The 11,117-nt window shown below is 33.3% G+C and overlaps 1 protein-coding gene across 1 annotated transcript in view; it reads left to right on the top strand.

The window, feature by feature from the left end:
- The window catches only part of CSMD3 (CUB and Sushi multiple domains 3), a 576,871-nt gene that overhangs the window by 183,187 nt on the left and 382,567 nt on the right, over positions 1-11,117 (top strand). Inside the window, exon 5 of the mRNA XM_005420686.3 lies at positions 2,497-2,704. Coding sequence (XP_005420743.1) covers positions 2,497-2,704 — 208 coding nt within the window. The remainder of the gene's footprint in view (positions 1-2,496; positions 2,705-11,117) is intronic.

Here is an 11,117-nt window from a genome sequence, read left to right as displayed (position 1 = left end):
GAATCTGTACCAAAATCACAGCAAAGATTATCTTTCCTCTCTTGCTTGCTCACATCTCCTTACTGGGTTTGTTGCACATTGATGAAGATCAGCCACTGTTACTCTTTATAAATGTTCCCACACCAGTTATTCTTTTATTTGCAACATTTCATAGCTGACATCTAAGAAATATTCTGCTTAAATTGTGATAGAAATAGGGGTGCTAAAAGCAGGTTGCACAAGATACAATTACTACGTTTTCTTTTATTTGTCAGGGTCTTGTACACCATGAAGTTAGTGGTAGAACTCCTGTCAACAGGGTTTGTCAATTTACTTGAAAATCAAATCTTTTTTTACACTGTCTTCACAACTTAAGGCACCAAACATTTGCATGGGCATAATGCTTTTCAGTCTTCTCACAGATGGGAGCTTTTACCTATGGGGATCTGATTGCAAGACTTGAACCAAGCAAATTATATTGCAGGCAGAGGAAAATAAAATTACAGTACAGTAATTCTGTTATTTATTGTTTTAATGCTTGCAATATACCAAGATGAGTGTGCTTTTGGTTATATATGCAACACTTAAATGTAGATGATATTAATTGTATTTGCAGCAAATTTGCTACATGAATCAGAATAGAAACCATGATGATTTGTTTGGGCCATTTTGCTGAGGGTAGCAAAGTCACACTTTGGAAAATAAACAGCTGTGGCTCAGAATAAACTGCACGCTCATTGACATTGTTTATATTTTTAAACAATGCCACACTAATTTTTTAAATTTTGGTATACTATAGCAGCATTGTTAGTAAACAGTTTGTTGTATTTCTTGGAACTAAGATAGATTTCTCTATAATTCATTTGTGAAAAGCAGGACATGAATTCTGCAATACAGCAGGAAAGTTTGCTACTGTAGATTAGCAATTTAAAATTATTTTTCTGAATGTCTGTAATGCAGGAAAACATTATATTCTTATTTATTTCTATATATTTTTTTATTCCTTTCACAGTATGGGGCTAGAACCTGAGATGTGATGAGGTTTCCCAGTTTTATTATATTTAGTAGATTCAAAGTGCTTTGCCTAATTAGTAGGAATAAATTTAAGATATGTTTTCACTTTGCATTTGGTTGTTTTGGTTTTTGTTTGTTTTTTTTTATAATCTGGCCATGACATAATTTAGTAGAATTTTTAAAAGACAACACCTGGTATTTTAAACTTGTAAACTGCTGTAAGAGTCATTAATTTTTTTCTTTCTGTTAGAAGTGAGCCATTATGTGCGTCAGAATTCTTTAAACTTTTTGTTCTGTGATCCTATACTCCTTAAAGTTGGTTTTGGTTTTTTTTCCTATCCTTATCATTCATTTTTCATCAGTATTGACTGGATTTTCAGACTCTGAGGCAAATTTAATTCATACTACCACTCTAATTGAGCAGAAACAATCTTCAAATATGCTTCAAATATTTAGCTAATAAACTGAATAAGTAATGCAATATGATATTTCCATTCAATTTATTTGAAAGATATTTCCATTTTTGAAAGAAAAGGCACTAAATTTACAATTAATTCTATTACCTCACAGAAATAATTTTAACATAAGATCCTCAAAAATAATTTTTGAGTTATTAGGCATATATATACTATTAATAAAGAAGATACAGAACAGCAATCATTTGAGAATTGTTTCATCATAGAATAAGTTCTTTTAGAAATGATTTTGTGAATATCCAATGTTTGCCTGGTATATCCAGTCTAAGATCACGTGCTAAAAAACAGAGAATTTTGGTTTCAGATCACTGTTAAAAAAAAATCATTGTGATAATTGGTCAAATAACTTTACAGTTCACAGTTTCATATTACATGAAAAATGTATTCCTATGGTAAAATTGTAAATATTTGATCTATTAAAACTTTTTACACTGATGTAAACATCTTAATTGTGAAAGAATCTTACATCTGACATTATGAAATCACTCATTAATGGCTTTGGTTTGAAAACTGATCAGCTGTTTGAAAATGAGAAAATGATTTCTCAAGAATAAACCTTATGACTAGATATTCACTAAAATAAAATATGAGAATAAAATTGGTATATAATGTGTAAGATTTTCGTGCTTCTTTTCTCAGTATAATGTGACTGCTGCACTTCATGTGTCAGACTGTTTATGACAGGGATTAAACTTGAATTGATTAATGAAAACATTTTTGGTTAAAGCAAAAGAACAAATAGTGACATTTTGCATGCTATTGTAAATTGACTGAAACAATGATTTATACTTATTAATAAATAGTAGATTATAAAAATATGTGCTGGCACAAGTATAATTATCCGTAAGTAATTGGTAACTTGAAGCAATTACTTTTTTAGCACCTTAATTTCAGAGCAGAATTCCAAGTCAAGCATGTTAAAATTTTTTAAGCAATTGTTCACCTAAACAGTAATGAATTTCTATTCCCAGCAAGAAAGTATACATTTTTAAGGGGTGATATTAATTTATTTTTCTTTTTTTCACAGCTGAGGATGCTTGTGGAGGAACTATGAGAGGATCAAGTGGAATCATCTCGAGCCCCAACTTTCCTAATGAATATCATAATAATGCAGACTGCACATGGACAATTGTGGCAGAGCCTGGTGATACTATCTCACTCATATTTACAGATTTCCAAATGGAAGAAAAATATGATTATTTGGAAATAGAGGGTTCTGAACCACCTACAATAGGGTAAGTCAAATATTGCAATTTTAATGCGATAGAAAAGATGATGAAATGTGAAAATACAACTTTTTGTTATTTTTCTTTTTGTGAATATGTAGTCTTGCTAAAAAAAAACCCTTCACAGTAATAATTGTGACCAGGGCATAAATGTTGATATTCCAATTGCAGCTGTAAAATGGTTTTTAAATATATTGCGAAGATGTAGCATCCAGATGAAGGGCACTGTAGACTCATTTGCCTCATTTTGTCTAACCATTTAACCATTATTATAGGGAAAATGTATATATTATGAAACAGACTGGAATTGACTGTTGTACTGGTAAGGATTGGTGAAGTCTTCACAGAGTTTCATAATGTCAGAAAGTGAAAGGCATGGAGGCTTTCAGCACAGAGCTAGGGGGAATTAGCATTGAGCACACCTGTTGGTCATGGGCTGTCTCTCGAGGAGTTTCCGTACTGAGAACTGTATGTATGGACTCTAAATAATGTCCATCCTGACATTAATAATAAGAGGAGTTTCCGTACTGAGAACTGTATGCATGGACTCTAAATAATGTGAGTATGGTTGGTGATACACTTACCTAGAAATATCCATCCTGATCTGGGAGATCAAACATCCTTAGCTGAGTACTTGCAGTACTTTTTGGCGCTGGTTTTACTCCAAATATAGAACTTTTAATGAGAGTTTATGACTGTTTTTTTGTTTGTTGACTTAGCAGTAGGAACAATATTTTTGCTAGTCTGCCTTCTCCAATTCTTAATCTCAGTGTAGATGTGTTATGTAGGTGTTGTAACACAAGCACAAGAAATAAAATAGTAAATAACCTCTTTCAAGATCAGATTCCATTAAATAGGATAAATAAATTTTATACATTAAATATAAATTCTGCGGCTTTCTGGTCTGGTAGTTTTATGATAACAGTATCATGCTATTCAAGAAACATATCAATATGACAAATCCTTTTGTTTATTTTATTGGTTTAAATCTGCTGTCGATTCACAGAAAAGGAGTTGCATACAAACCCATAAATCACAGTTATGGTCTCCAGTAAAATTTTGATCTCTTAACTGGCTCATGAAGCTTTCTGGAGGCTCTGTATGACAGAAGCATGTGAACAACAGGTGATACAAGTGGTTGGCTAGATACACTAAGGTCAGTAGAGTCTTGTTTTCTTCATATCAGTGTAAAGCCCCTCCAAATGTAACAGAGACCAAACAAAATGGTTTTGATTTTATAATAAGGAAATATCTAAAATTAGATAATTATATTGTTTTAAAAGCATCCAACTAGGTTTCTGAAAGTGTTGCATATAAGTAATATATTTTTCAAAGTGTAATAAAAGTCTAAGATTTAGCAAATAGTGTTTTCTAATTTGAGTTAATTTATACTGCCACCTACATAGTTAATTACCTGTATAAGTATAATTGCCATTGAGTTTTTCAAGCTCTTAAACTGAAATCTTTTGAACTAACTGTCAGCTAAAATAAATTTTAAATAATAATTTATAATTATTAGTGAGGTAACACCAATGACATACAGACATTATGAATCACTTGAATAGCTAAATGTGCATTAGATTTTTCTTAAAAGTGTTTTATTTATTAATTTATGAGCTAAAACAATTATTTCATTTTTTTGTTCTATGAATACAAGGCTGAATTCAAATTATATAATAAGATTACTTTATATATGGAAATTCCCATTATGTGTTTGCAAAACATGAAAATTTACAATGCTAATTTAATAATTGCTCATGTAGAGAAACAGACTGAGAGCATATTCTTTTTTTAGCTTGTCATTTATATTCCCTAAATAGGACTGATGTGTTCAATTACGGAAAAGTATCCCCCCATATGTTGGGAAAAACAGCTTTGGAAAGCTTAATTAATGGCAATTTGTTAATTAGATTTAGAGTGTTAATACTATATATGCCCTTAGACTATAGTTAATCCAAACTAAACCCAGGTTCTTTATCTTTCATTCTGGAGAAAAACATTTACCTAATTTTCAAAAATTACTAAAAACTTACTCGTTGATCTGATAATAAGCATTATAAAATTTTCTTAGAAAATTTGGAGCTTTATATGACTATTACACCTATTGATTTAAAAGAACGCCTCAAACTTTTTTTCTGAACATCTGCTGTGTAAAAAAATATTTCTACTTTTTATTTCTAAGTGAAACAAAGAGCCAGATTGTGCATCAAGTGGATAGGCTGGTATTATCCATAAGACAAGACTTGGAATTCTTTATGAAGCGCTAACTTTCTATAGTTTTGTCGTCAGTTGTTATAATATTTCAGTTTCGACAGTCTTTTCTCCCAAGAAAATCTTGATAGGCCATTTTCATTTAAATAGTAGTAAAAAGTTATGTAGATGCCCTTCATCTTGTTGTCATGTGGCTTATTCTAACACTTGCCAGCTTCAGTTCAATTATAGCATTTCTTAAATTTTGGAAGTGAAACTGAAGGAAAATTATTTGTTTGAAGAAATTATTTTCCCCATTTTTTCAATAAAACAAAAAACTGAAAGTTAATAAGATCTAGTGAAATGTTCCTTTTTGTCTACCAAAAACTAGGCTGTGCCAAACCAATACACAAGTTGACAGCTGTCCTTCCTCCATATTTAGAGGGCTTAGTTGCTAATTAGCATTTCCTGACTCTTAATTCCATTTTACTAGTGCTGTGAAAGAACAAAATGATAACCAGAACCTGTAAGAAATATTAAAGAAGAATATACTAACTAGTGGTAATTAAAGTAAGGGTGAGCAGGCAGATAATACCTATTATGGAAAAGGGTATTTTCTGGGGTTGGGTTTTTTGGTGTGGAAAATGCAGTTTTCCATGTTGGATAGACAGATATATGGTCACTTTCATTGCCAGTTTAGTTGCAATAAAAATTAGCCTTTAGGAGGCATTTAAAAATTAAGTTTACTGTCATGACAATTAATCTTCAACAGACACATGCATTAATAAAACACATTCTCAATCAGAACTTTTTACCAAAGTGGTTATTTTATTTATCCAGTGCCCAAACAGGTTAGAGTTATTTTCAGTTAATGTACTTGATTAAATAATGCTCATATCGAAGACTACAGAGGAAAACCTCTGCCTGACATATATGTGGCAGCACAGGGATGATAATCACACCTCAATAGTACAAGTACCAACGAAAGTAACAATATGTTGAAGGAAAAGAACCAAAACAGACAAGACAAGAAGCAGAGGTTCTCATAAGAAGAGATTAAAATAAGAAGAAAAAAAATCCCACCTAAGGCCCAGCATTTATTTTCTTGAAAAATCACTTCAAATTAGAAAGTGACAAATATAATAATCTCTGTTTTAGTAATGAAGACTGTTGACACTGCTTTAGATATTACTGTTTTCTCACTAGTGCAAAGTTTTTAAATCTGTGTTTAATGCTAAGAAGAAGGACTCAGGAAGGTAAGCTTTATGAGTAATATGATTTTAATAAGTATGCTAAAAGCCCCAGATGAAAAAGTTTGTAATCTGATAACACTTGAATTTAAATTTAAATAATAGTAGCAAAATTGATACTGCTTATCATAGGAAAAATTATTTCAGAAGAATGTTGTAGTTGTAGCCAAATAGGTAGAAAATTTTATTCAGTTAATAGAAAAGCAAAGTGCAGTCATAAAAACCTCCTATAATTATCAGAGTGTTTGTTTACTGATAGTGGATAGAATTAATTTTTATTGGATTTAATTGCAAAAACAAAATAAAACAAACAAAAAACACACCTTAAAAAAAACAAACAAAAGAAAACCCAAAAAACCAATAAAAAAGTCACTGCAAAAATCAGCCAAGTTTTGGAGTTCTTAAATCCTTTTCTTCTAAAACAGGGAACAGAAGGTAACAGAGATAATGCTTAACTGTGGAACAGGGAGAGCAGAAACTCTGGAATAGGAGGAATACTAATGCTAAAAATATTGTCTGGTTTGAGCCTTTGATAATCCATCCATTGTTTGTTATCATTATTATCTTTTTCTGAAGGACTGAGAAAAAAAATGAAGTTCTTGGCTTTCTTGGGAAAAAAAAGCTTTCCATAGAAGCGAGGTATTTCTGTCCTTTGCTGTTTACTTCTGTAATTTAATTTTTTTCTTGGTGATTCAGCATTACACCTGTGGCATTTCCATGAGGTCATTTGGAACCCTCCTAGAAGCATTCTGTAATGTGTACAGTTCAGGCACAATGAGTGTTTAAGCGGGGAATTTGTTAAGTGACTGTGGAGGTTAATGACATGTTCTTCATTGTTCTATTGTGTGATTCTACCTGGCAATCATCATCTGAAAAGGACGTTGAAACTGGCTTTACATCTGGTACTCTCAAATTCTTACTGAACCATGAGAAAGATTTGAATGTAAGAGAGGAATAAGATGTCAAATCATATGCTTACCAGTAGAGGCGGAGGTTTTTCTTGTGTTATTTTCTACTACTTGTTCTTGTGTGTTTCTGAAGAAATAGAAGGCCCTTCCATAGTGAGTACCCTGTTTCGCTGGGGTTTTCTGCATTAATTTCTCAGGTTTCAGTTCAAGGTGCAGCAACAAACGACAAACATGCCTCAAATTTGCAGTCAGAATAGACACATTAAACATGAGTTACATGATGAAAATCTGATGAAAATCTGTAACTCAAGGGTAGACATTTTGCAGTCTATGTTTCTTATAAAAGTTATTTTGTGGCATTTCAATTTAGTGCTTAGTAAAAGGAGAATGTGATTCCTAGAAATTGTCATATCCATGGAAATAGAAATAATCCAAGCTGTAAATCCAGAGTTTAACTCCAGAATTCAATAAGTTATGTATGTGTCCACATAACCAGCTTGTAAGGAAACAAAAGACAAAATGACAAAACCTTATAAGCAAGATAGTTCTGCATGGAAGGGAACTCAGGAGCAGATTTGTCCAATCTACTGCTGAAAGCAGACTCAGCTTTTAGGTGAGGCAGGGTCACTCAGGCTTTATCCAAACATGGAGTCTAAGCAATCTATGTGGACAACCTTCTTAATTTCCTGACTGTCCTCATGGGAGGAAAATCTTTTCCATTTTTTCCTAATTTAGAAATCATTGTTTTCAGTCAGAAACAACACACAGGAATTTATTATTACCAATTATCTGTTTAAGGCCCAAACATCTCCTGAGTTCTCTTTCTTCCTTATGGGTAGGCAGTGGTATGACCTTTCTCCTGAGCAGGTTGGCTGATATGGCCAATCCTAGCTCATGGGTTGAAGATCTTCCTTCATCAGGCTCAAGTTGTCCCATTCATCTCACAGGGATTGTACAGGAGCAGAGATATGATTGTCCTGTCTTCCTCTAGAATACTAAATGCTAAAGCTTATCTGGCACATGTGATTTATAACTACATAGTGGAGTCAAGCCTCAGTGAGAAAACTATCTGTTAAATTCCAGCATGTGTTTGCAACAGACAAGACAGGTGCAGGCACAGAATCCCCTTGGCTCACTGTGATACAAATGAACAATTTACATGGCCACTGTGATGCTGCTTTTGAAAAAAAAACATGTCCCCACTTCTATTTCTGACTTATTCCCTACCTGGTGTTGGCTCAGGCATTTGCCCAGTCACAAAGGAACTGCACCAGGAAATGATACAAGTTAAAACCAAGCTTTTTTTTCCCCTGTGTTAGTGAGCAGGAAACACAAGAGTTGAAGACAACAACAAGGCACATAGGGAGGGAAATATTGTTTCTTGAAGGAATAGAACAACTTTATTGTCAAAATAAAGCCTGATCAGTTGTCTTCTCAGGTACTTGTATGTTGAATAATGGTACCTATGCAAAGATCTACATTTTTTTTCCCCTTCTGCAGTAGGTGCAGAAACTTCACAGAGTTATTTTATTTCCTTTATATTTTTTATACTGTATCCTTAATTTAATGCATTCTTGTGATGGTATGAAATATTTTATTTTGATTAATACACAATGTCAGGAAGACAGTATTTGGTTGTTGCTGTTGTAAAAGGTGGTTAAAAGCATTTCTTTTGAGGAAACTTTTCTGAAGCTGCTCCTAATTTCTTACACTTCCTATGTTCAGGAGCACTGCAAAAGGAAACATTTGTAAACCTTCTCTGAAGCCACGTATTTTCATTATTCTGATAGTACTTTTTAATATGCATGAAGTTATTCTCATCTGGAGTCAGATATTCAGCAGTTATCAAATGAGCAGTTATACATTGGATGGGCTTTTAATGTATATTCTTCTCAACAGAGATAGGATTATATTATTTCACAAAGTCTTATCAACATTCAGAAGCAAATTGAAAAACAGTTCTCTTGAATCTTTATATGCAAGAGCAGTACTCTGCTTTTCCCACATCCCTCTTAGACAGACTACTGCTTTTGTGCTTCCATGGGTCACTTTAATCCTCTGATGAAACAGATAGAGTGCTTCCAGTGTGGCTTATTTGTAACTCTGCTTTGTAGAAACCAGGTAAATAATAGTCTAGACCTGGGGGATTTTACTAATGAATACTTAAAACGTGTAACAAAAAGAAAGAAAAGTAGGAATAGAAAATTGGAAGTCTCTTACAGCAGATTTGGAGAATAAGGGGTAGGGAGATGGCTTGATGATTTAACAGGGAGCACTTTCAGTGTGCTTACTGCAGCGGAATACTGCACTCATATTGATGTGGTCATTCACTACAGTCTCAGGATGGCAATCGTTGGAGTAGTAGGGGAGACATTGCTCTTGTCTTGACTGAAACATCAGTGACTGAACTCGTAAGTAAGTTTTATGCTGCGTGAGCTGTATGGTGGGGGAAGGTGTATTAGGATAGCATAAAGTTCAAAACAAGGCAGGGAAAAACCATCACAACCAACCCAACCCCAAAGAGCAACTAAACTGCAAAATGTATGATTGTTTCATTCCGAGTTATTAAAACTTCACATTTTCTTCTCATATGTTTTGAGTCTTTGCCACGTTTACTTTATTTGGCAATGTAAGTGGCATGTTGGGGGAGAGCAGTGATCCCTAAAGAGATAGTCCCACATCACTGTCATTCCTAGATTCTGAATTAAAAATTTTAGTATGTTTTGTATGCTGAGTAAACTACATGCATTCATAATTTCAACTTTTATGTCTCAGGCTAGAATAGCTAAAAGTATAATATTTTGAATACATGAATGAAATCCTTTAAATTAATAAATTTTGACAAGATAAAACCATATTTATATGGGCCCTACAGGCTAATCATAACTTCACAAACTAATGCTTCATTTTGTGATTGTCCATCTGTTTTGCCTGTGACACATTAGGATATGTAGGGTGCAAATTCACTTGTAAAATGAATTTTTATCAGTGACTAAAACAAACAATTAAGCATCTTTTGAACCTGCTAATGCAATTCCATTATATTAAGGATCCACACAAGGTCAAACTAGTGTCAGAACAATTTTTTTATAATTACTTGCCAGTGATGCACGTGACTATTGACAACCCACAACTTTCTGGCCATGACCTAACAGTCAGTAAAAAATAAAAATAAACCAGTCATGTACATTTACTGTATGTTTATTTCTTCTGCATACAATAGGTCATGCATAATTTGACTCTTAGGGTGGTCATGCATTGGAGTAGGTTGTCCAGGGAAGATCTGAAACACCTAGCTGGTGTTTAAGAGATGTTTGATCTGGCACTAGGTGATGTAATTTAGTGGTTTAGGGACTAGAGTAGTAGTGCCAGGTTGATGGTTGGACTTGATGATCTCAAAGGTCTCCCAACTTTGACAATTCTCTGAATAAGTGATTTCACCTGACATTATCTAATGTTTAATCATAACAAATGATAAGATGCAAACTATACTTTCAATGGCAGATTTATTTGGTTGTTTTGTGAGGCTTTTTCATCTTCAGCTACTTTTCTATCCTCTACTTAAAAGCTTATTAATGAAGATCTATCCTGATTAAGTGAATTCCGTTCTTCTTTCTTTGCTATGTAGAATTTTGGATATTTCTGTAAGTAAGGATATTTTGATATTTGATACCTATATTGATAGGTAGGTTGCTGGCAGCTTCACATCTCTCCATCAGCCTTTTTGGTATCCAGACTAGCGTCTTTGAACCTGCAGAAAAATTACCTACTGCATAGTGCATACTCTTTCTTGCTGAAGCATATAACACAGGTTTTGACATCTTTCATGTGGATATATTGCACTGCTGCAGAAATTCTTTTCCCCATCATTTTTTATGTCAGAGGACAAACTTAAACCATCTCTATTTTCTGAGCAAGAATGTGCTGTCCTGAATGTCCTAAGGGAAGTTAAAGGTAAGGTGAAGGACTGTTTGTATAAGGCTTATTTTCTGTTTAGTAACTGACACTATGCCTTTCAAGAAAAAGAATCAAAACAATTCTGAACTGAAGCTTCCAACTTTTTACCTAACTTTC

The sequence above is a fragment of the Geospiza fortis genome, unplaced genomic scaffold, assembly GCF_000277835.1.
Source record: "Geospiza fortis unplaced genomic scaffold, GeoFor_1.0 scaffold111, whole genome shotgun sequence".
Taxonomy (NCBI): Eukaryota; Metazoa; Chordata; class Aves; order Passeriformes; family Thraupidae; genus Geospiza; species Geospiza fortis.
This window is presented reverse-complemented; position numbering and strand designations above follow the sequence as displayed.